General features: G+C 39.4%; 1 protein-coding gene across 1 annotated transcript in view; it reads left to right on the top strand.

The window, feature by feature from the left end:
* LOC126175368 (protein kinase C-binding protein NELL1-like) overlaps window positions 1–27449 on the top strand; it is a 931698-nt gene that overhangs the window by 750451 nt on the left and 153798 nt on the right. Inside the window, exons 12-14 of the mRNA XM_049922135.1 lie at window positions 14530–14646; window positions 15634–15893; window positions 24119–24343. Coding sequence (XP_049778092.1) covers window positions 14530–14646; window positions 15634–15893; window positions 24119–24343 — 602 coding nt within the window. The remainder of the gene's footprint in view (window positions 1–14529; window positions 14647–15633; window positions 15894–24118; window positions 24344–27449) is intronic.

The raw sequence follows: 27449 nt of genomic DNA, 5'->3' as shown, positions 1-27449 counted from the left end.
AAGGAAAGTTGCTACTCACCGTACAGCAGAGATGCATCTCACACACAAATGACTGCAGTCTCTGGCAGCTGAAGCCACACATGAGTTGTGTTTGCATGAGTGTGTGTGTGTGTGTGTGTGTGTGTGTGTGTGTGTGTGTGTGTGTGTGTGTGTGTGCGCCATCTATTTTCAACAAAGGCCTTGTTTGCCGAAAGCTTATTTGTGACAGTCTTTTGTTGTGCCTATCTGTGACTCAGCATCTCCACTGTATGGTGAGTTGCAACTTTCCTTTTCATATTATTGTTACATTCCATCCTGGATTTTCCATTGCTTAGTTTCAGAAAAGTTATATTGCCATCTTCTGATCATCAGCTATGTGAATTATAAACCCACCACATGTGGCACACTGCCGTCTGGCCATTTATAGCATGAAGGTAAACTTACCAAAGAAACACTCCCATGCAACACTAAGTACATTAAAATTAAAACCGTAAGTGAATCAGCAAGGCACAGAGGTGTCAGATACATCAGGTAGAGCATATGCACTGCTGCCTGATGTGTGTATGTTGTTAACTGATTCCATTCTCATTCTGTGGAATTCAAGAAATTTGTGACTGTGCTGAGAGACATCACAAGAAACCACAACTGAACTATGTTTGATATTAACAGTGTTGTATGAATGCACCCAGTACTTCCTTTTCTTTTTCAGTTTTTTGGGCTTAAAATAAAGATAAGTCACAATAGTGTTGTTCCATAAAAACACGGGAGAATTGCCGCATGTAAGTAACATCCTGCCACAATATTTCGGCACAGAGTCTTCTGGCCTTCTTCAGGTGAGTGCCACTGTAGTAGTCTGGCGAGTACACAATGAGCTCCGCTATTTAAAGCCATACTGAGGTGACATTGGGTGTGTGCTGCACAGCATGCGTGTTCATAACAGCTCCATCCACTGCGTCTTGCACCCTCCATAGTGAACTCGCCAGACTACTACAGTGGCACTCACCTGAAGATGGCCAGAAGACTCTGCACCAAAATATCGTGGTAGGACGTTACTGACATCTGGCAGTTCTCTCATGTTTTTATGGAACAATCGGTATGCCGGGAAAGCTTTAAACATCACACAATAGTGTTCTCTCCAGAAAAGCTTATGATTACAACTGAAACTGAAACAAAAACATGATTTGTGCTGTCTTGTTGCTTGTCATATGGTGAGCTGCGTCGTGTGTCATATCACATATCATATCGTCCCAGTAAGGAACACGAGTATTGCACCAAGAAGTGTCACATCATGTGACCTATATAACAGTCTGTTGCATTGTATCATCTCAGTGTGAACTACACCTGATGGTAAAATGCTTCTCGAAGTGGTGATAGTTTGTATGGTTATCTGATGCATAGGAATTGTTGTTGTGAGGTTTCCCAAAAACTATATTCTAGGGATTTGGTTGGAAATGTGATTGGAAAGAAAATTATTTGAAAGTTGTTTATGATCTATGTGATGGAGGGATTTAGTAGATGGGACTCAAGGTGCTGCCTATTTAGGCAGGAGAAAGTGGGTTGGAAGCTTCATTTGGCAAGGGGCAGGCAGGATATGATGTGAAGGAGCAACTTACTTTCCATTTTTATTATTAGTGACTAGCACTACAGAAATCAGATCCATGTACTAGCACTGCAAGCAAGCTCCTAAGTGCATGCAATTAAAAAAAAAAGAAAGAAGAGAATAAGACAGTACTCTGAAACAGAATATGTAAGACAGTTGGCAGGAACTTATGAGCATACAAATGACACTTATGATTGATTTTGATGAAAGTAACCACAGCTTACTTCCAGAGATTTAGCTGATAAACAAATTATTTAATTGTCTTCAATCATACCAACTACCAATAATGGTAGGATTCCTTTTGGACATTCAGTTATATGGATTCACTCTTATTTGTGTAGATGATCTTAAAAATAACTGATTAAATGCTCCATCTGGTAAACTTTTAAATTATTTACATTAGAGGAAAACTATTTCAAGTTCATACCATTCCAGGTTTGCAGAATAATAAAAATTATTATTGACACTGATTATCTTAATGTAATAAAAATAATATTTATTACATTTGATAGTGATATAATTATTATTTTAATATTTCAGAGGTTAGTGTATTAAAATATTGGTTTTGGGACTGTGGATATGAAACTTTTTCTACTTCTGAAGTTTTAAAATTGGGGGCAACACTTATTTTTTTTAAAACTATTGAAACAATGGAAAGCCCAGCATGGAATGCCATATGTGTGAGCTCCATTTGCATGTGTGTGTGTGTGTGTGTGTGTGTGTGTGTGTGTGTGTGTGTGTGTGTGAGAGAGAGAGAGAGAGAGAGAGAGAGAGAGAGAGAGAGAGAGAGAGGGAGAGAGAGAGAGGGAGAGAGAGAGAGAGAGAGAGAGAGAGAGAGAGAGAGAGAGAGAGAGAGTCTGCTGTCTGTTTTTGTCGAAGGCATCATGGGCCGAAAGCTTTATTTGTGACAGTCTTTTTGTTGTGCATATGTGCAACTCAGCATCTCCACTATATGGTGAGTAACAATTTTCCTTTTCATGAAACTAATGTTTACACTTTATCTTTTTACTTCATTATTAGCATATTTTGCTGCTGTTTACATTTTTTCTTCAAAATGTAGGCATCTTATATCTTCACTTTCTATTAGTTCTACAAGCATCTGGAATGATTCCCATTTTGAGGAGTTTACTATTTCCTGCACTGAATTCTGCAAAGTTGAAATGCTGTGTTCATTCAATGCTGTATTCTCTTTTAAATTATTTATTTCTAGCTTATTGTACTTTAGTTCAGATCTTATTCCCAATAAGATTACATTTGCAGTTTATCTTGAGCCTCTGTTATTAAACAGACAGTATACACTTGTATTAAAATGTCAGTACAGAAACATCTTGTTGTAGTTTTTGCTTTTGCAGTTGTTCAGGAAGTCCTGCTTTAATTCAGTTTTCATTTTCTCATGTTCATTTACCTCACATCTAGCCATTGTCCATTTAATTACCCTATCCTATCACAGTTTATATGACTTTATTTCCTTGTTTTCATTACTAAATACAAAAGCGACAGAAGTTTACTAAACTGTACAATTAGCTCACCATATATTATTGTATAGTTCTCATAGACTGGTTTGACAGTGGTAGTGTAAGTTAACAGTAAAAAGGATGGTGTTATTTGCTACCAGAGCAACTACAGCAGCACTGAAGTTGGTGACATTGTCAAAATAGGTAGTGTCATTGAAGTCCACAGTGGCACCAGCTAAGGCTCATCAGCTTTCTCTACAGCACCTGCACAAAGGATTTGGGGTCCCTCCATCTATTGAAAATTGCTCCTGTCTTGATGTTGGAGTACACATTTGCTGGCTTTCTGATTTTTATATGTAATATAAATGCAGTGATTTGTGTGTGTGACATTCACTTCCTTTTGCTGATAAACTTTAGAAAACTGCTTTTGCTTTCAGTTAATCTGATATTACCACAGATGATGTAAAACTGATCATTCAATCATATGTCTCATAAAAACCAATGATGTATGATAAAATTTCAAGGAGTTTCTGCAAGTTGAGGATGATATTACTTAGGTTACACAGAAGCACTAAAATATGCTTTGTAATGCTGTACCATATCAATTTGATAAATTTTTGTAAAATTGGTTTCTGTTGCTGCCAACTTATCTTTTAACTGTCGGCAGTTCAAACATACAGCAAATGATGGCATACAAGCATCTGCCAACAGCAAAATGTGTCAAAGGCTTTAGGAAGAGTATGCAATGCTTCATAACAACAAATTGCCTCTGATGATCGTTATGTCACAGCTGTTTGCATTAGATTTGTTTTAGCAGTTACGAGTGGGATTGTGCACATGCGCAGTTGAGTAGTACCTTCTCCCACTTCTGGCTACAGAAATGTGGCTGTTGGCTGTGTAAGCAGCTAGATGCTACTGGGAAAAAATTTGCCAGTGCGACTGAGCTGCCAGATTCATGCATGTGCAGCAGGCCCAGATCTAGGTTTCGGGGTGGGGGAGCAAATTTTCTTGAGGGAAAAAAACCTTGTTTCTCAAAGCACCTAGCATCCAGCACACGTTGGTCTATTGATTATTCATATGACTTTGAAACGCATCCCTGTCTATATTTGAACACATTCTAAATTGATTTCTGAATTAATCATAAGTTGATTTGTGAATGGAATCCTCGACACATCTAGAAACAAACTTCCCTGCAGACAAAAGGGGCTATATGAGCTGAGTGGAGTAAAGCCAAATGAATGAATGCCAACTGCTTTCTCGTTATGTGGTTGATTGGGTTTTGTGAATGATGAGCATTTTAAAATTACTAGCAAACTCCATAGATTCAGGCTACCAGATTGGAAATAAATGACTAACAGGAATAACAGGTAAGGATGATTATCTATCATCTTCTTGGTGTATCCAAGAAAATGAAATTTTGTCAGAAAATTTGTGGCCAGATCGCTATACTAGTAAGGGCCAGTTGCACAGTCCCCATCTAGCAGGCGCTTTAAGTTCTATTCTGGAAGTAGCACTGAAAATGTGTTGTACAAACAGGTAACAATGCCTAGCCGGAGAATAATCGTGGTATAACTAAACTGGTGATTCTGGAAGAGTTAGTGAGGTTAAACGGTGAATAAGTTTTGACATTGGCAGGAATAGTTAAAGAATTAGTGATGACAAGACTGTTTGTTAGAAAGAGGAAGGAGAAAAATGGGGACATCACACAAATTATGGAAGAATATGACGATTCCAAATTTGTATGAAAATTTTGTACTACTACTTTTCGATCTCATGCTTGAGAAACTGGAGTGTATGAATGAAGTGTGAAACTATTTCCTAACATAAAGCTTTTTGCTTATAGTGGGCCTAATAGGCATTTGATATGGTACTTCATGAATTATATCCTGTCATGTTATAAAAATGACCATTTCTGCCAAAACAGTCTCATTTATTTGGTGTGTTTTACAATTGCTGCAGTATTAGAAAGGCCAGTTTAGTCTTATCTATCAGACAATGACAAAATAGACGTAATCAGATTGAGAAACCACGCTAGTCTTGGGTCCTATTTGTATTAACATCTTTTTTAGTATTAGACAACAACATTTCGATTTTTCATGTAGCAAAATGTTGGATGAACTTTGATGAAGTAATAGATTCTTTCACAGAAAGGAAAGCATGCTATGTAAAGCTGTAGCAAGATTAGAGAGAAAAAAATTCTAACGATTGAAGAAAAGTGTACTGTCTTGCTTGTCTCTTGTCTTTACTGGTTTTATGTATCTATATTTAATTTTATGTCACACAAAGCACCAAGTTGTTAGCTAATAGGGAATAAAGACTGCAAATTTTCTGAAGAGTTCTTTTGTTTTAAAAAAACGAGAGGCAGGATGTCAAACCGGTCAATTGGAAGCAGGAGAGGCACCAAAGGACATTTTAATTTCCGCTGTCCTGAATATAGTTTTATGGTATCCATTACAAGATGTACATGTTTCAATTACACAGGGCGAAATACAGCAACATGGGATAGAAGAATGCTGTGCGAAGAGGCGTGGCACTGCACTTTGGCACACTTAAGACCAAATAACATGTCTTACATTTCCTCGAATATGTATGTTTCATGCATCAGACACTTCAAAAAGATGTGCACTACGAAATGAACATGTTTTTGAAAATTCGATTTTAAATTTTTGACGTCCTATCTCAAATGCTCGAGGGACCGGGGAGGGGGGCGGGGGGGTTAATGCCACAATCTAGTATTGCTCCAGTTCACCCTGTTTCCTCTTCATTTACTGCTCTCACGTCAAATGAAAAGAAAACGGATGGATTTCTGTGGCCAGGAGCTATCAAGTGAATGAAAATACATTCACATAATTACGGAAGGCTAAGATATGGTATTAGTTTCAGATTTTATTTTATTTCCATCTTTCTGACAGTCAAGCATTAATTGCCTTGCACAACAATTAAGTTATTTTAGTCAGTTTGCTAAAGAAATTTTCCTTTATTAATCTTTTCCACTGAGGCAGTCAATATATTTGAAATGAAGTGTTTAATTCCACACTATTGGCTAGTTTAAACTGTTAACTGCATTTCAACATTTTCATCTTCTAGCACATATGGCGTTATGCCATAATAAAGAACCAAACATGAGATAACACAGTGCTGGTACTCCAAGAAAATTTACATCCTGAAAACCACATTGAAAAGCTTAATATCAGGTCAAGGCCTACTTCACTGGGAATCTGGACATACAAATGTGCACTAAAGTGCTCATTTTAGTATGGGTCATGAAATTCAGGTGCTCTTGGAGTGTCTTCTGATGTCTTGTTTCTTTTATGACATAATGTAAGATCTTTTAATGTTTTACATGTACGAACATACGGGCCTCCTATGTCATCGTAGCTGCACAAGCATGGTGGTGCCTGTTATCAGGCACTCTCTGGAAATTGTTGAAATGAACCTATTTCTAACAGGTAGTGGGAAAATATTGTGAATAATGGTTTGAAAAGTGTTACTTTCAATGTAAATTTCCTTTTACGCAAGTTGAACTATGTGTGAGAATGTACGATGAATTTCTTAAATCACATAGCGTTTGACTCTCATTTAAAAATCAACTCATTGATAATGAGCCATTTAGATGAATTTTGAGCCCAGAAGATCAGACATTTATGATGTTAAAAATTTAACTGGCACATTTGTGTGATATACCTTAAAGTGTAATATGTGCATAAAAGACCAACATTATATGTGAAAGCTTAGGTTCTCTTGCAGCATATTAATCTCAGATACTAATATTATATGTGATAGCTTTGTGTTTTTTATAGCAACTCCATGTATATTAATTTAAGCAATTAACTTTTCCTGTTTGTGTGTTCACGCTACTTAACAGTGATGTTGCTATTGGCTGACTACATCACGTGACCTAAGCTCTGAATATCTGCTGTCATGGGCTGGCGAGATCACTTGACATGAGCTATGACTGCTTACAAAAGTGCAAGTAATATGGAATGTTTGGTGGAATTTGAATTTATACTTTGATAATACGAAAATATGAGCATAATTGTTACTATAAATTAAAGATCTTTGTTTTTTCCCTGAGTTTAGTTTTCTAAAGGACCAGGAAATTCAATGCCTGTGTATAAAACCATAACAATTCAAAGGATTGATGAGCTACACAGTTCTGACAGAAAGGATACTGTCAGTTAACAGGGAAAAAGTATGTTTTCACTGAGGAGAAAGTGTATTTTTAATCGGGAAATCCGGAAGAAATCTGGGAATTTTTTTCCTTGTCCGCGTACACACCCTGTAACAATTAATTGTGAAAACTACAGCTTTGTTAGTGGTGGGCTTGATAAAACATCCTGTGAAACATCACTAAATGCCTTCTCTGAAAACAGCCTAGAACAGATAGTTAGGAAGCCCACTCATGCTGGAAATATATTGGACCTAGTGGCAACAATAGACCTGACCTCTTTGGGGATGTCCACATTGAAATTAGAATCAGTGACCATGATGAGATTGTGGCAACAAAGATTACCAAAGTACAAAGGACATATAAAAGGAGCAGGAAGATATATATGATCACTAAACTAGATAAAAAATAAGTAGTGTCGTATCTCAGTGAGAAACTTGAAATTTTCAGCACAAGTTAGGAACATGCAGAGGAACTATGGCTCATGTTTAAAAGAATAGTTCACCATGCAGTGGGTAGATATGTACTTAGTACGAGTGTGGTTTGAAAAGTTCTTGGAATGGAACAGAAAAAAGTACTTACATCACCGAAACTTTTTTTATTTTTCAATGTAATCTCCTTGTAGATTAATGCACTTGTTCCAGCAATGTTCCAGTGACTTGATCCCATCTCGAAAATGAGTTTCCTGCAGGCCTGCAAAATAGTTGTCAACTCCGGCTAACAATTCTTAGTTTGAAGAGAATCTTCGTCCACCAAGAAAAATTTCAGGTTTGGGTAGATATGGAAGTCTGACGAAGCCATATCAGGTGAATAAAGCAGGTTTGGTGACAATTCATACCTCAGTTCATGTAATCTTGCCATGGTGACAGCATATGTGTGCGGGTGCACATTCATACCTTAGTTCGTGTAATCTTGCCATAGTGACAGCACATGTATGCAGGTGCGCATTGGCTTGATGGACTTTCTTCCTTTCTGAACCTGATCTTTTTGACATATCTTTTGTTGCAATTTGTCCAGGAGGTTACCATAGTATTCTCCAGTAATTGTTTGCACAGTGGGGAGAAAATGTACAACCCCCTGTGTGTTGCTCACATAGGGATCATGAGGATAAGATTATTATAATTACTGGATGCACAGATGCACTGAAATAATCATACTTACCATGCTTCATATGTGAATGGAACAGGAGGAGATCCTAATATCTGATATAATGGGACATATCCCCTGCCATGCACCTCATGGTGGTTTGCAGAATATTGATGTAGATGTAGATGTTGTTTTGAGCTTGTAACTGAGGGATATGTTGAGATTCTTGGTAAATCAGTACTTTCTGAGTTTGACATACAGCCAGCATAGAAAAAGTAAATCAACCTATAAATTTCTTCACTGTAAATATTTTTATGTAAGGGTAGTTTTTAAAACTTTTAATCACTTCATTTTCATCAATAAGTGGTCAGTCAATTTCAGCTAGAAAATGCTTTTTGCTCTAATCAGTCACTTCTGTAAAAAATGTATATTTATGTGAGAGAAGTTTCATTATAATAAATCAGTACTGTAATGTTAGTGCAGTAACTGTATTCTCATAAAACACACTTTAAAAACTTGTGTCTTATTGAACTGTGAAAATATTAGTTTTAAGTGAATTCATTGACAGTGCAAAAGCAGCTAATTAATTTTATTTTAGTTACAATGATATTTTGAATCTTTTGTTGTCGTGGCAATTTTGCCAACGATGCAGATGGCCAACAGCACAAACCTGACATCTACCATGCAGTTTTCTATGGTCAGGTCTGCTTTTCGGTGTTACTTGGCTGCAATCCCATATGGTGAACTCACACACACGACTGCAGTCTCAGGCAACTGAAACCAGTTGCCTGAGAATGCATTTGAATGTGTGAGTTGCATTTGTGTGTGTGTGTGTGTGTGTGTGTGTGTGTGTGTGTGTATTGTTGATGAAGGCCTTAATGGCTGAAAGCTTTAATTGTGAGAGTCTTTTTGTTGTGCCTATCTGTGACTCAGCACCTCCACTATATGGTGAGTAGCAACTTCCTTCTCATAGTAATGTTACATTCCATCCTGGATTTTCCATTGTTTGAATACACTAGAAATCAATCCTTATGCTAAAAACATAATAAAAAGTATACAAATAAAACTTTTTCTTTACTTACTGAATGTGGCTGAAGCAAGAAAGTATGTTTCATGTTTTACATATTGTGACACTACCAAAAGTATATTTATAATGACCATCAGGGTTCTTTCTACTCAAACATCTCTGAAATTAAGTACAAAAGAGACAGCTCATTACATACCACAAATGAAATTGTAATGTAATCCACTGACGTACCTGATGATGAGGCTGTAAGCTCTCAAAACACATCCTGGGAGAAAATAAAAATGATTGATACAGACAAATGTTTAATTCAGATTGCTACTTAACTGTAAAGAAGAAATGCCAAGTTGCAGACAGACATAATTAAAACACACTCACATATAGCTTTTGGCCACAGCATTTGTCGGTAAAAAAGACACACACACACACACACACACACACACACACACACACACAGAAGCAAGCACATCTCACATACACATGATTGCCAACTCCAGCATCTTGGGCCAGAATGCAACATCACACAGGATGCAAGCAATCTTGATGGATGGGGAAGAGGAAGGGGAAGAGATAGTAGTGTACGGATGGGGTGAGAGCCAAACGCTGTCTGGTGGAGTATGCAGGGAACTAGACTGCCAACAGGCATAGAGTCAGGAGGTTGTGGGGCAGGGAGGTGGGTAAAAAAGGAGCAAAAAGGAGAGGGGCATGGAAAGACAGGCAGATGCATTGGCAGAGGGCTGCGAATATACAGGGTGGGAGTTGAGAATGGAGAGGAGTTGATAGGACAGAGGAAGTGGGAACTATTGGTTTGAGGGTGTGGGGACAGTATGTTATCATAGTTTGAGGCAGGGATAATTGTGGGAACGGATAATTCGTTGTATGGTTAACTCCCATCTGTACAGTTCAGAAAAGCTGGTGGTGGAGAGAAGGCTCCAGATGTTTCAGGTAGTAAAGCAGCCATTGAAATCAAATGTGTTATGTTCAGCTGCATGCTGTACCACAGGGTGGTCTACTGTTCTCTTGGCCGCAGTCTGGCTGTGGCCGTTCATCCTGAAGGGTAGCTGGTTGGTAGTCATATCAATGTAAAAAGCTGTGCAATGATTGCAGCAGAGCTTGTAAATGACATGGCTGCTTTTACAGGTTGTCCGGACCCTGATGTGGTAGGATAAACTTGTGACAGGACTGGAATAGGAGGTGCTGGGTGGGTGGATTGGTCAGGTTTTGCACCTGGGTCTTCCATAGAGATATAATCGTTGTGGGAATTGGTTGGCATGGACAAGGATGTTGTGGAGGTTGTGTGAGTGATGGATCACAATTTTAGCAGGGGTGGGAGGTATCTTGGATAGGATGTCCCTTATTTCAGGGCATGATGATAAGTAATAAGAGCCTTGGCAAAAGATGTGGTTCAGTTGTTCCAGTCCATAGTGATACTGGGTGATGAAAGGCCTTGGTGAAACCTTCAGCATACTGAGCAACAGAGTTTTTGTCACTGCAAGTATACCATCCTGGGTAGCCAGGCTGTATGGGAGGGATTTTTTGGTTAGAAAGGGATGATGGCTGCCAAAATTTAGGTACTGATGGTGGTTGGTGGGTTTAATGTAGATAAAGGAGCAGATGGTGCCATCAAAGAGGATGAGGTCAATATCTAAGAAGGTGGCACATTGGGTTGAGGAGGACCACGTGAAGCGGATGGGAGAGAATGTGTTGAGGTTGTGAAGAAACAATGATATGGTGTCTTGGCCCTGAATCCAGATTATGAAAATATCATCAATGAACCTGAATGAGACTAGCTTCTGTAGATGACCCATGAAATGGTTGGCATATGAGGGTCCACACAGATGCCCATGCCTGTGCAGCAGATATTTTTTTTTTATATCTTCCCTACACATGGGATGTAGTTGTGGGTTAGGATGAAGTTAATAAGGTGTATGACCAATGCGGTAGTGGCTTGGGAGTCTGAAGGACATTGGGAAAAATAGTGTTCAACAGCAGGAATCCGTGGGCATAATGGATGTTCATGTGTAGGGAGGTGGCATCACCAGTGATGAGTAGAGATCCAGGAGGTAAAGGGATGGAGATGGTGGAGAGGCATCCCAGAACTACCTCCACTCCCTCCACAAGATACTACTACTCTGCAATCCTTACTCCATACATCACATCTCTGAAATTGCATCCTTTGTCTCCAGCAAGTGAAAGAGCATTCCAGACAACATCTCCATAAGTTATCCAACCTGTTGACACCCTACTGCTGCCTTGAGGTACAACTATCCAACTCCTATTGTATCCAAAGTGTTCCTCCTCATCCACCCCTCACAGTAGCTAAATGCCATGTGAACGACTTTTTCAACTCTCCACATCCTCCATAACTCCCTTCCAACACTCCACCATATCCCAATCCAGAGCCAAAACATTTGCATAACACTGTTGTTAACCTTTCCATCAAAACCATCAGCACCACAGGAGTTTCAGTTCTATCCAAAGGCTTCATCTTTAGCCCTAAACTCCAATTTAACCAAGCTGGACTTGTCAAAACCTACTCTCCTTCTTCAGATCCCTACAACGGAAGAACTTCCTTGCCACCAATCCCTCCAACCAAAACCACTCTAATTCCAACAGTGAGCCTTGGTTCTTCCAGTTCATACCATCATCCAACCATGATCCTCCTCCCCCCCACCCCTCCCACCTAACCACCCACTGGTCACCTTCAAGGAATTCCTTACCACCAACGTAGCCTCACTATGCTTCCACAGGTCCCTTCCTCAGAACACCAACCTTTTGTTAGAAGTAAGAGCAGCCACTTACAACATCAAAACAAATTCTGATCTACTCATCCTACCTGCAGACAAAGGTTCCACCACTATTGTTATGAATTGCAGAGACTACCTGGCAGAGGGCCTCTGTCAGTTGTCTGACTCCTCCACCTATAAACTCTGCTAGAGCGATTCCATCCCAGAAGTCCAGCACAAACTCCAATCCCTGCTTAAAGCCTTAGGCTCTTCCCAGAACATCTCCCCTGAATCCACTTGCCTCATCAGCTCTATGACATCCCACACACCCACCTTCTACACCTTCTACATGCTCCCCAAAATATACAAATCCAACAGTCCTGGACAGCCCATTGTGGCTGGTTATTGTGCCCACACTGAAAGAATTTAGGCCCTCATTGACCAGCCTCCAACCAATTGCTCATAATCTAGCCTCCCATGTCAAAGACACTAACCACTTCCTTCACCAGCTGTCCACCTCCGCCTTCCCTTTACCTCCTGGATCCCTACTCATCACTGTTGATGCCACCTCCCTATACACCAATATCTCTCATTCCCATGGTCTTACCGCTATTGAGCACTAACCTTTCCCAATGTCCTTCAGACTCCAAACCCATTACCACCTTTCTCGTACACCTTACTGACTTTATCCTAACCCACAACTACCTCTCATTTGAAGGGAAGGTATATAAAAAAAAAATCTGCAGCCCAGCCATGGGCACGCTCATATGTCAACCTTTTTATTGGCCATCTAGAGAAGACCTTCCTAACCTCTCAAAACACCAAGCCCCTAGTCTCCTAGTCTGGTTCAGGTTCATTGATGATATCTTCATGATCTGGATTCAGGGCTGGATACCATATCTTCATTCCTTCACAACCCCAACACATTCTCTCTCATCTGCTTCACATAGCCCTCCTCAACCTTGTGTGCCAGCTTCCTAGATGTTGACCTCCTCCTTTCTGATGGCTCCATCTGTACCTCTGTCCACATTAAACCCACCAAACACCAACAGTACCTGCATTTTGACAAACTCCCTTGCTTACTATGCTGAGAGATTTGTCAAGGCTGTTACAGACAGGCACTGTCCCCCAGACCTAGCCTGGAAACAATTCTCCCACACCATTTTACCTCACACTCCCAGTCCTCCCACCAACCCTAAAGAACCAGCCACAAAGTAGTGTCCCCTTCATCCCTTAGTACAACCCCAGACTGGAACACAATATCTTAGTTTATCCCATTGGCACTCCAAATCTCACCCCCTGACAACAAGGATCAATATCCCTATGGAAGAATTAGGTGCAAAACCTGCCCAATCCACCCGCCCATCACTTCCTATTCCAGTCCTGTCACAGGTCATCCTACCTCATAAGGGACCAGGCTACCTGTGAAAGCAGCCATGCCACTTACTAGTTCTGTTGAAATCATTGCACAGTTTTTTACATTGGTATGACTACCAACCAGCTATCCACACCTGAAAGGCCAATGCCAGAATGCAGCCAAGAGCAAAGTAGACCACCCTGTGGCAGTGCACTAAGCTGAACATAACGCACTTAATTTCAATGGCCTCTTCACTACCCAAGCCATCTAGATCCTATCCTCCGCAACAGCCTTTCTGAACTGCACAGATCGGAGCTATCTTTACAACACATTGTCTGCTCCCATAATTATCCCAGCCCCATCCTACTGTAATGTACTGTCCACACACCCTCAAACCTACAGTGTCCACTTACTCTGTCCTATCAACTCCTTCCTATTCTCATCTCCAACTCTGTTTATTCGTAGCCCTCTGCCAATGCATCTGCCCATCTTTCCCTACTCCTCTCCTTCTTTGCTCCTTTTCTCTCCATCTCCCTGCCCCACAACCTCCTGGTGCTGCACTTGTTGACAGTCTAGTCCCTGCACACTCCACCAGACAGTATTTGTTTCTCTCACCACCCATATACTGCTGCCCCTTCCACTTATGCTTCCCCAATCCATTCAGATTGCTGTTTGCATCTCATATGATGTTGCATTCCAGCCTGAGATGCTGAAGTTGGCAGTTGTGTGTGCATGAGATGTGTTTGCTTGTGTGTGTGTGTGTGTGTGTGTGTGTGTGTGTGTGTGTGTGTTTGTGTGTGTGTGTGTGTTTCCCTTTTACTGATGAAGGCTGTGGATGAAAGCCATATGTGAGTGTGTTTTAATTGTGCCTGTCCACAGCTTGAGGTGTCTTCTTTATGGTAAGTAGCAATGTGTCTTTTCCTACATTGTTGATATTCCTACCTGGAGTTTCCATTGTTTAATTTATGTCATAAACTTTCATAATTTTGAAACCACAGCCAAATTTGGACAACATGTCATTGAATTTAATTAATTTAATTTGTCTTTATTATTGTTGCTCTACATTATTTGATTTCTTTCATACATCAAACACAGTTTAATTTTGGAGATACAGTTTTATATTTTCTTTTTACAGATGTAGATGAGTGTTCTGAAGGTCTCCACACATGTCATCCCTCTGCAAAATGTATTAATACGGAAGGGAGTTTTCAGTGTTCTTGCAGTGATACTGAAACACCCAACTGCAAACTAAGTAAGTATGTTAATGAATTGAATCCTGATTTTTTATACAGAAATGACTGAATGAATCTTATTTGGTTGAATGAAATAAATACTTAAGATTTTCTCATATATTGATTTTTTATCCTGAATTCTTAGAGTCTTGTTATTTTCTGTGACTTTTTTACAGCTATCAACAATTTTTCCTCTTTTATATCATTCTTCGTATCTAATGGAGAAAGACCCTTAATTTGAAAAGCTTGGAGATTTTTATTGAGTTGTAATTCTCTTGTACATTTTCCTGTAAACACACCTGTCACATGTTAGTATACATATTGCACTTACATACTTTGCTTCTGAAAAATCTTATGATTATAAGTTATAATTTTTTCTTGTCACTCATACTCCAGCTGTTCCTAGTTCAGCAGTTCATTGGTATACTTTACTTTTTGTTTCAAATTGTGTGAAATGTAAAATGAGTTTAACTTAAAGAAGCATCTTTCATCACATACATATTGGCATCTCTGTCACAGCTCTTTTGAAATTGTACATTGAAGCAGTTAATTTCTGAAGAAATAACTGATGTTGATAGGCCATTCAGAGAACAGTCTAAATGGCAGTTCACATGAGTTTGTTACACAAATTGTAGCATGTAGGTTAGCCTGTCATAAGGTTAACCAGTCTCAAAGAAAATATAAGAAGACAACACACTTAATCTAGGAAATAAATGATATAATGTAATTGTAAAAAGTCATTCATGTCCCAGTAGTTATGGAAACTGGCAAGATTCATGTATTGTATTCTTTAGATGAATTATTAGCATAATTAGTTCCAGGTAGTAAGATCAATAAATAGTTTATTGCCCATTGATCAAGTGATCAATAATTAGTATCATAATTAGACAAACAGCCTTTTCTGTCAGAGATTTGCAACAGAGAGGTTTTTTAAATTTTAATTTGATGTTTTAATGTTTCTAAGTGAAGTGCATGTCCAAAATTTAGTAACATTGCTTGTTTGACAGGTTGTATGTTTGAGGGAGATGAACTGATGAATGGTGGAGTTGTGACCCCAAAAGGCAGACCATGTCATCGCTGTGAATGTTCTGATGGTGTTGTCTCCTGTCGTGATCCCATATGTGACTGCAGCCAACGGAGCAGTCGCAATGATAAATGTTGTCCTCAGTGTGATCCTAGTGCAGCTTGCCATCATCAAGAACTGAGGCATGTTGTGTTTCGAAGTGGTGAACGTTGGATCTATCAGTGCCAAACATGTGAATGTCTGGTAAGAACCATAATAAAAGAGCACCTACTGTGGGCTTAGTTTATGAATTATGGTTATTATGATATTGTTGGTTTTTAAATGTTATGTGCTTGTGTATTCTTAAATTGGATCATGAAGAGGTCATGTGACTTCCAAAATGGCAGTAACCCTTCAATTTCACACCAGTTTGGTGACTTCCATATCAATGTCACCAAATATTCATTCAAAAAAATTTTCATTTTCCATCATGAGACTGAGAAGGCCCTGTTGTGGGCTTTCCCATTCAAGAAACATTTGATGTTCTCACCAGAATCCAAATCCAGGGCCTCCACGGCAATAAATGTGGCCCATGATGGTACTCACAAGATGATGGGGCCTGACAGCAAGACACAGATGTTGTGAACAGTGTGCACAGGCATCTGCATTGAACCAAGATTTTGTAGCAACTTGCTGTGAACCATGTTTCATTGCTCTGTTGTTGTAGTTGACTCCCAACATAGGTTTCAAGAGCTCCTGAATTAATTTTTACTGCAGTCTGTATGGGATAGCACCTCAGTTTTCTTTTATTACATTGATATTGTGTTTTATGTCTGCCCCGATAGCTGAGTGGTCAGCATGACGGATTGCCGTCCTACAGGCCCGGGTTTGATTCCCGGCTGGGTTGGGGATTTTCACCACTCGGGGACTGGGTGTTGTGTTACCTTCATCATCATTTCATCCCCATCTGGTGTGGAGGTCACCCACTGTGGCATCGAATGTAATAAGACATGCACCAAGGCTGCCGGACCTGCCCCGCAAGGGGCCTCCCAGCCAATGACACCAAATGCTCATTTCATTTCCATTGTGTTTTATGCATTAACTACAATTAGGGAGCGAAAGGCTATTTATAATTTTTACAGAAACCAGATGGCAGTTATAAGAGTCGAGGGGCATGAAAGGGAAGCAGTGGTTGGGGAGGGAGAGAGACAGTGTTGTAGCCTATCCATGATGTTATTCAATCTGTACATTGAGCAATCAGTAAGGGAAACAAAAGAAATAGTTGGAGTAGGAATTTAAATCCATGGAGAAGAAATAAAAACTTTGAGGTTCAGTAATAACATTGTAATTCTGTCAGAGACAGCAAAGGGCCTTGGAGAGCAGTTGAAAGGAATGGACAGTGTCTAGAAAGGAGGATATAAGATGAACATCAACAAAAGGATAATGAAGATAATGGAATGTAGTCGAATTAAATCAGGTGATGCTGAGGGAATTAGATTAGGTAATGAAACACCTAATGTAGTAAATGAGTTTTGCTATTTGGGGAGCAAAATAACTGATGATGGTTGAAGTGGAGAGGATATAAAATGTAGACTGGCAATGGCAAGGAAAGGATTTCTGAAGAAGAGAAATTTGTTAGCATCGAGTATAGATTTAAGTGTCAGTATTTGTATGGAGTGTAGCCATGTATGGAAGTGAGACATGGACGATAAATAGTTTAGACAATAAAAGAATAGAAACTTTCAAACTTTCAAAATGCGGTGCTACAGAAGAATGCTGAAGATTAGATGGGTAGATCACATAACTAATGAGGAGGTTGTTGTTGTTGTGGTCTTCAGTCCTGAGACTGGTTTGATGCAGCTCTCCATGCTACTCTATCCTGTGAAAGCTTCTTCATCTCCCAGTACCTACTGCAACCTACATCCTTCTGAATCTGCTTAGTGTATTCATCTCTTGGTCTCCCTCTACGATTTTTAACCTCTCGCTGCCCTCCAGTACTAGATTGGTGATCCCTTGATGCCTCAGAACATGTCCTACCAACCGATCCCTTCTTCTAGTCAAGTTGTGCCACAAACTTCTCTTCTCCCCAATCCTATTTAGTACCTCCTCATTAGTAATGTGATCTACCCATCTAATCTTCAGCATTCTTCTGTAGCACCACATCTCAAAAGCTTCTATTCTCTTCTTGTCCAAACTATTTCCATGTGTCACTTCCATACATGGCTACACTCCATACAAATACTTTCAGAAACGACTTCCTAACACTTAAATCTATACTCAATGTTAACAAATTTCTCTTCTTCAGAATGCCTTCCTTGCCATTGCCAGTCTACATCTTATATCCTCTCTACTTTGACCATCATCAGTTATTTTGCTCCCCAAATAGCAAAACTCCTTTACTACTTTAAGTGTCTCATTTCCTAATCTAATTCCCTGAGCATCACCTGACTTAATTAGACTACATTCCACTATCCTCATTTTGCTTTTGTTGATGCTCATCTTATATCCTCCTTTCAAGACTCTGTCCATTCCGTTCAACTGCTCTTCCAAGTCCGTTGCTGTCTCTGACAGAATTACAATGTCATCGGTGAACCTTGAAGTTTTTATTTCTTCTCGATGGATTTTAATACCTACCCCGAATTTTTCTTTTGTTTCCTTCACTGCTTGCTCAATATACAGATTGAATAACATCGGGGAGAGGCTACAACCCTGTCTCACTCCCTTTCCAACCACTGCTTCCCTTTCATGCCCCTCGACTCTTATAACTGCCATCTGGTTTCTGTACAAATTGTAAATAGCCTTTTGCTCCCTGTATTTTACCCCTGCCACCTACAGAATTTGAAAGAGAGTATTCCAGTCAACATTGTCAAAAGCTTTCTCTAAGTCTGCAAATTCTAGAAACGTAGGTTTGCCTTTCCTTAATCTAGCTTCTAAGATAAGTCGTATGGTCAGTATTGCCTCACGTGTTCCAATATTTCTACGGAATCCAAACTGATCTTCCCCGAGGTCGGTTTCTACTAGTTTTTCCATTCGTCTGTAAAGAATTCGCATTACTATTTTGCAGTCATGACTTATTAAACTGATAGTTCGCTAATTTTTTCATCTGTAAACACCTGCTTTCTTTGGGATTGAAATTATTATATTCTTCTTGAAGTCTGAGGGAATTTCACCTGTCTCATATATCTTGCTCACCAGATGGTAGAGTTTTGTCAGGACTGGCTCTCCCAAGGCTGTCAGTAGTTCTAATGGAATGTTGTCTACGCCCGGGGCCTTGTTTCGACTCAGGTCCTTCAGTGCTCTGTCAAACTCTTCACGCAATATCGTATCTCCCATTTCATCTTCGTCTACATCCTCTTCCATTTCCGTAATATTGTCCTCAAGTACATCGCCTTTGTATAGACCCTCTATATACTCCTTCCACCTTTCTACTTTTCCTTCTTTTTTTAGAATTGGGTTTCCATCTGAGCTCTTGATATTCATACAAGTTGCTCTCTTTTCTCCAAAGGTCTCTTTAATTTTCCTGTAGGCAGTATCTGTCTTACCCCTAGTGAGATAGGCCTCTACATCCTTAGATTTGTCCTCTAGCCATCCCTGCTTAGCCATTTTGCACTTCCTTTTGATCTCATTTTTGAGACGTTTGTATTCCTTTTTGCCTGCTTCATTTGCTGCATTTTTATATTTTCTCCTTTCATCAATTAAATTCAATATTTCTTCTGTTACCCAAGGATTTTTGGTAGCCCTCATCTTTTTACCTACTTAATCCTCTGCTGCTTTCACTACTTCATCCCTCAAAGCTACCCATTCTTCTTCTACTGTATTTCTTTCCCCATTCCTGTCAATTGTTCCCTTATGCTCTCCCTGAAACTCTGTACAACCTATGGTTTAGTCAGTTTATCCAGGTTCCATCTTCTTAAATTTCCACCTTTTTGCAGTTTCTTCAGTTTTAATCTACAGGTCATAACCAATAGATTGTGGTCAGAGTCCACATTTGCCCCTGGAAATGTCTTACAATTTAAAACCTGGTTCCTAAATCTCTGTCTTACCATTATATAATCTATCTGAAACCTGTCAGTATCTCCAGGCTTCTTCCAGGTATACAACCTTCTTTTATGATTCTTGAACCAAGTGTTAGCTATGATTAAGTTGTGCTCTGTGCAAAATTCTGCCAGGTGGCTTCCTCTTTCATTTCTTCCCCCCAATCCATATTCACCTACTATGTTTCCTTTTCTCCCTTTCACTACTACCGAATTGCAGTCATCCATGACTATTAAATTTTCGTCTCCTTTCACAATCTGAATAATTTCTTTTACCTCAACATATATTTAATCAATCTCTTCATCATCTGTGCAGCTAGTTGGCATATAAACTTGTACTACTGTGGTACGCTTGGGCTTCGTGTCTATCTTGACCACAATAATGCATTCACTATGCTGTTTGCAGTAGCTTACCCACACTCCTATTTCTTTTTATTCGTTATTAAACCTACCCCTGCATGTATTTATAACCCTGTATTCACATGACCAGAAGTCTTGTACCTCCTGCTACCAAACTTCACTAATTCCCACTATATCTAACTTTAATCTATCCATTTCCCTTTTTAAATTTTCTAACCAACCTGCCCAATTAAGGGATCTGACATTCCACACTCCGATCCGTAGAACGCCAGTTTTCTTTCTCCTGATAACAACATCCTCTCAAGTAGTCCCCACCTGGAGATCCGAATGGGGGACTATTTTACCTCCAGAATATTTTACCCAAGAGGACGCCATCATCATTTAACCATACAGTAAAGCTGCATGCCCCCGGGAAAAATTATGGCTGTAGTTTCCCCTTGCTTTCAGCCGTTCACAGTACCAGCACAGCAAGGCCGTTTTGGTTAGTGTTACTAGGCCAGATCAGTCAATCATCCAGACTGTTGCCCCTGCAACTACTGAAAAGGCTGCTGCCCCTCTTTAGGAACCACACATTTGTCTGGCCTCTCAACAGATTCCCCTCCATTGTGGTTGCACCTACGGTACGGCTATCTGTATCACTGAGGCACGCAAGCCTCCCCACCAATGGCAAGGTCCATGGTTCATGAGGGGGAGGTATTGAATAGAATTGGGGAGAAGAGAAATTTGTGGCACAACTTGACTAGAAGAAGGGATCGGTTGGTAGGACTTGGTCTGAGGCATCAATGGATCACCAATTTAGTACTGGAGGGCAGCGTGGAGGGTAAAAATCATAGAGGGAGACCAAGGGAAGAATACACTAAGCAGATTCAGAAGGATGTAGGTTGCAGTAGGTACTGGGAGATGAAGAAGCTAGCTGTTTTCTTATGAAACAACTGCCACAGCTCTCTGTCTGTCTATCTCTCTCTCTCACACACACATACACACACACACACACACACACACACACACACACACACACACAGAGAGAGACACACTCACACTCACAGACAAACTTTTTATTTTTCTCAATATGGTTTGCATAGTTCCATCATTACTTTTTAGACATTCTCCTTTTACTGTATCATTTTTATCTGTATGGAGTTTATGTTTGCTGTTTGTAGCCATATTTCCTTCTGTTAGCACATACAGACTCGTTGACAGGACTGACTGTGGACCTTTGGTACAGACCTGAGTGGAGGGTCTGAATCAGAGGCTGAGACCATTCTGCGACCGTATGGGCTGCAGATTCCTCGAGTTGCACCATAGGGTGGTGGGATTTCGTGTTCCCCTGGATAGGTCAGGAGTCCACTACACACAGTAGGCAGCTACGCGGGTAGCACTGGTTTTGTGGCGTGGACTGGGCAGTTTTTTAGGTTAGATGGCCTCGGGCAAGTACAGAAAGGGCAGCAGCCTCAAAGGGTGCGGGGACCAAGCAGCAATCAGTATTGTAATTGTAAACTGTTGAAGCTGCATTGGTAAAGTACCGGAACTTCAAGCGCTGATGGGCAGCACCGGAGCTGAAATTGTTACAGGTACAGAAAGCTTGCTGAAGCCAGAGATAAATTCTGCTGAAATTTTTACAAAGGCACAGACAGTGTTTAGAAAGGATAGATTGCATGCAACTGGTGGTGGCGTGTTTGTTGCTGTTAGTAGTAGTTTATCCTGTACCAAAATAGAAGTGTATAGTTCCTGTGAATTATTATGGGTGGATGTTATACTCAACAACTAGGTTATAACTGGCTCCTTTTACCGACCTCCTGACTCAGCAGCATTAGTGGCAGAAGAGAGCATTTAGGCATATTTATTGATGACTGAATGTGCACATAACAAGCATAGGTGCCATTGTGAGGCAGAATAGAGGCACACTGTGAGTTTAGATGTGAACTAGTAATAAACCTTGACTTCTGAAAATTCATGAATGCATCTTACTGAATAGGTGTATTGGTTTTGAATTGAACTATCCTATGCCACTGTGAGGCAGACAGTTGACAGAAACCTCAGATTAGTTTCAGTGACATTCTCTATCTATTAATTATGATTTATTTATCCTTACAAAAAGGGCTAACTTTTAATTTTCTTGCCCTTCAGAAAACAATGATTTATTTCTAAAGTACCTTGTATTTTAGTGATGTGTGATCATCATTATGAATTTTTGTGACTGTGAGTGAAAATGTGATGATGTAAAGTTTATGTGCGTTGTAGCCCATTGAGGAGCATTTTATCCAAGCAGTGTATCATATCTGTCTGCAGCTCTTCACATACCTGCATACTTTTCTTGCAAACACAGACATTTGAAATTCCCCTCGGGTTGCTATTGTTCAGAAATCTGTGGAGCCAAATGACTCACTAACACAGGTTATCCTAGGTCAACTGGACCCTGCAGGCAGCTGGCCACTCGAGAACAGAGGTGGACTTCAGGTGGGGAAACAGTTCACACTAGGCAGTGGGGGAACCCTACACCTGTGGGCAGGAGGGGGCAGACATTTTGAACGCAGGCAGTCAACACTTTGGGCTCAACAGAATTGGTCACCACTTAGCTGACCATAGCTTAGTAAATGCAATAGTAACAACACAGTCCTAACAGACAATTCACCCAAAAAGAAAAAAAAATTCTTTCCACTTATGGACTGTGACATTTATTTTTATTCACAAATGATGAAATACTTTATGTCAGACCCTTGTCATTGCAAAACACAGTGTTGGATCATGAAGAAAGGATCAGATTTCATCTTTTTAAGAACAAAAAGTAGGTGGTCACAACAAAATGTTGACCCATAGGCCTACCACCTAATGACAGCTGCATTTCTATGTAGTTTAGGCTGTTTGGTGTGTATCATAACATTTTAGTGTTCCTGTAATACTGTACATGAGCAAAGTGCAGTGTTGTAAACAAGTCTCTGTTAGTTACATTTTGAATGTTGCAGTATATGGAAAATGGAGTATTAAATAATTTCAATAATTATGTAGGTCCTAAATCTATGTCCAATACTCTGACAATGCATCACCGTGTTTTGTTAATAAACAATCAAGCATTTGTCCAGTGGTAATTTTAGCAATGAAATGTACTCAATAAAAATCAAGTTTACCAGTAAATTTTATTGCAAATGATAATAATCAACAAATGCTTCACCTGAAGTGTCATATTTAAGCTTTTTAAATGACTCATTACATCAGTGACAGAGGCTGTGTGCACATGACAGAACATGTTGTAAGTGGTGTGAAATAGGGTTGTCTGATAGGTAGCCTACAATTTACACTTGCTTATAACTGGCAGCAAACTACAGGCACTCTTGAATGCCCTTTTCCTTTGGGGCAGAGTTGTAACACACCACACTTTACCTATCTCAACTAAATCACTTCATGCTAATCTCTTTACTTTTTCTTGCTTCCAATATATTGCTTTTGCAAGTATTTATGTTGCCTCTGTGTATTGCTCATTCATATGCTTACTTTCCTGTCCTTGTAATTGTACCTCTTTTTATTAATCTTCTTTCATCTTTTCTCTTCCTCTTTCATTTGAATCTTTACTTTTAAAATTTATCATGAGACAGTCGGTTCTTCTTTTTAATTAGTTTGATTTATGCCATTCATACTTTTTTACTAATAATAGTCTCTCTCTCTCTCTTTCTCTATTTTATAACAGTTCTGTTAATTCATTTTGTAGTTAACTGCCATCTCTTTTAAAAGCATTATTTACTTCTCTGCCATTTCTTTTTTTGCTTTCTGTACAGGTTCTTTCTTGTGCCCTTGGCATATTATAGCTTGTTGTGTAGTGGTTTTATTTCTTGTGTGATTTTTCTACCAGTCTTTTTATTTCTATGCATTTTTGTTGATGTGTAATAAGGTTTGATCTTAAACTCTCTTTTGCATTTTGCTGGTGGCACTACTGTCACTTCTTTCTTAGTTTGTTTTGTGACTGTGAATATCATCTGGTACTTGTGTTTGAGTAGGACCAATTTATAAGACATAAGATATAGGCGTCGTGACTAAGTCCTCATTTTAATTTTTAAGATATCAGTGAAAAGCCTGTTTTCATTTTATGTTTTCTTATTCTAGTATGGAGAGATTGACTGCTGGCCAATGGAGTGCCCTCCTCTGCTGTGCAGTGAGCCCATACTGGCACCAGGTGACTGTTGTCCACGTTGTGAAGATGATCCCTGTCCACTGGATAGAGGTGACAATGGCAGTTCAGGACAGCCCTGTACATATGCTGGACACTTGTTTGAATCAGGCAGCCAGTGGCAGAATCCTCACGACAAATGTAGTACCTGTAATTGCAAAGTAAGTAAGAAAATGTTTAATTATATTACATTATACAGTGAACCCCTTTATCTCTATTTTAAGTTATGGCATGACTTTAATTAGAAATTTAACTGTTAGTAAAATGAGTTGAAGCATTCAAACAATTTTATGACTTTTATTTGTTTCCACCTTTCTTTGTGTCTGATAATATTGAACAGAAACTATTGAAATTCAAATAAATATTATTTCTCAGAAATTTTCAAGGTACATTCTGTTGACACATAGTCAGGATCAATATTTGTATTAATTTCCAAAGACAACATCTATATTTTCTTCCATTGAACACATATGTGAAATGACTGCATTCAGAAAAATGAACTGAGAATATAATTGTAATGTAAACATTCTTGGTATTATAGAAACACAAATAATTGTGATATCACAAAAGGAGAAACAATCAGATAATTATAAAATTACTTTGAACATAATAGTATAGCCCCTCTCAGAGAAACCATCACTGTCATGTAAGTTATAACTGATAGGTTTTTTATAAACATTATTTTGACAATAACTGAAGCCAATGGCTTTTCCTCCTTGAGTACACCAGTTCTTGCCAGGCCAATGAAGTTAAGCAATGTCAGACATGTCCAGTACTTGGATGGTTAACCTACTGGTGCTGTTATGTGCTGTTTGCTGCTTTCCCTTTACCTTTATGGCAAAGGGAAAGGGGGGTTGTGCTGTACAATCCCTTGTCATCAGACTTTGTGGCAATGTCCTGGATTAAATTCCAGGATGTGAGGGCATGTGACTATTTTGATAGCGATCTGTCTTTTGGATGGAGATGTTAAGCTCAGCAGCTCACTTGGTGGTATTTGAGAGGAGTAGGCTATGCACCAGCACCAGGTTTCTCACTCTCACTTCTCACATCACCTTTGAACATAAACACCACACTACACACACCCATTTCAGCCACTTACATTTATCACATACACTTAAACATACAACTCTCACACTATGTTAAGTGTAGATGCAATTGTGTGTGAAGGACACAAGAAACTTTCCAACTGAACTTGCCTTTGGGGTCTCCAGCCAACAATGAGATATGACTTTTCTTATGGTAAATGAACTAGTCACTGTCTTGGACAATAGTCAAGTAGATTTAAATGAGAGAACTATCCATGGAACCTGCAGACACACCCTGTTTCCATAAGTTTTTAAGAATTTGAAGGTAATAATTTTCATTTGAATTAGAATGTATATAACCTATTACAATTAAACAACTATTGACTCAGAAGAGTATTGGGTGACAGATGATGAACACATCAATCTTTTGAAATTAGAATAAGTTTCTGAAGTATAGTATTGTATTTTACTGTCCATGACAGTAGGTCATACAACGTCTTATTGTTGTTTATAACCATTGCTTTTTTTATTTCTTCACTAATAATATGCAGCCAGAGAACAGGTCAGCACAGCATATATGTCCTGATAGCACATACAAAGTAAGCCTGTGGCCTTTATCATTGTGCCACTACCTGAATTGTATCACTCATAAAATGAATCCATCAGTCATGTTTTTGGCTGCTCATTAAACTATGCCCATTTGCTTTATCAGAGTACATGACTGTAGTTCATTGCTTATTAAAGAGGTGGGAACATATAATTCAGATTTTTGAACACAGAACGCTGATCAGTGCTATTGTGATACTGTAGCCCTTCTCCATGTGCATCTTTTCAGCTGTGCATTCATCCCTGACTTCATTTTTGTGGATGACAATGTGTGACTGTCAAAATGCATAGACCAAGGAGCTCTTGGAAGTAGAGGATATTTGACAGAGGGAGTGGCTGCCCATTCTCCTGACTTAAATTCCATTGAGTACATGTGGGATGCATTGGGGAGACGTATTGCAGCACATATGCATGCACCACCAACTATCCAACTGTTGTCAACCATGCTGGTGGAGGAATGGAATGAACCTACCATGTGAACTCCTTGCTAACCTTGTGACCAGAATGGGAGCACATTACAGACCATGCATTGTCTTCCATAATGTTCACACACTCTATTAAGAACCATGTCGAATCTTTTGTTATGTCTAGGGGACCATCATAAATCATGCTATGTTCTGTGTAATTATTGTCTTTGAATAAAACTGTCATTTTTGTTTGTGTCATTGTATATTTCTTTGAGTTACCTTCTGTGCTAGTCTGTAAAAGTTCTTTCCTTGTATGGTCCAAGTCTTACTGAGCTAGGTTACACGGCAGTGACACAGCATGTGAAAGTTACTTTTGCCCTTAAAGTATTTCGAGGGTGGTACTGATATCAGCTGCCCTTGGGCATTGAAATAATGTTATGGCAAAAGTTGAAAATTTGTGCCCGAGCTGGAATCGAACTTGGATTTCCAGCTTTACATGGGTAGTCACTTTAACAAATCAACTATCTGATCCAAATTCTCAACTTATTACACGCTACCTCATGCAATCAAAGCATTTTCTTTGTTTCTGCAAGAAGTTTGGATCCTGTTGTGCATCTGCACTGAGGATATCATAGCTGTCAAGCTTCCAAATATATATGTCCAATAGAATGGACAGCACAGTTTTTTTTTCAGCCATAAATATCAATATTTTGAGGGCCATACTGACCTGAGCCACAATTGGGCACTGAAATAGTTCAAAGGCATAAGCTGAAAATTTGTGCTGGACCAGAACTCAAACCTGGATTTCCTGTTGGATGGTAAGTGTGCTCAGTTAGCCGAAACTGTTAAGGCAACTGCTCACATAAAGTGGCATATCTGAGTTCTAGTCCCAGTCTGGCACAAATTTTCAACTTTTGCTGTAGAATATTATTTCAATGCCCAATTGCAGATGACATCATTATGTCCATCAAAATATTGATATTTATGGCTGCTGTATCAAAAATCAGAGGTGTCTGTTCGTTGAACATGTCTGACAGAACAGATACCATATATATACACCAGATGCACGATAGGGTCCATACCTCTTGCGGGAATACAGAAACTGCTGCAAACAAATGAGGTAAATGGACATGGACACTGCTTCCTAGTGTGCAATAAGTTGAGAATTTCGATTGGGCAGAAAGTGTTCTCAGATAGTCAACATGATTAAGGTATTTGCTCACCTAAAG

The sequence above is a fragment of the Schistocerca cancellata genome, chromosome 3, assembly GCF_023864275.1.
Source record: "Schistocerca cancellata isolate TAMUIC-IGC-003103 chromosome 3, iqSchCanc2.1, whole genome shotgun sequence".
In the NCBI taxonomy this organism is placed as follows: Eukaryota; Metazoa; Arthropoda; class Insecta; order Orthoptera; family Acrididae; genus Schistocerca; species Schistocerca cancellata.
Note: the sequence above shows the minus strand (reverse complement) of the source record. Positions and strands in the feature narration are given on the sequence as shown.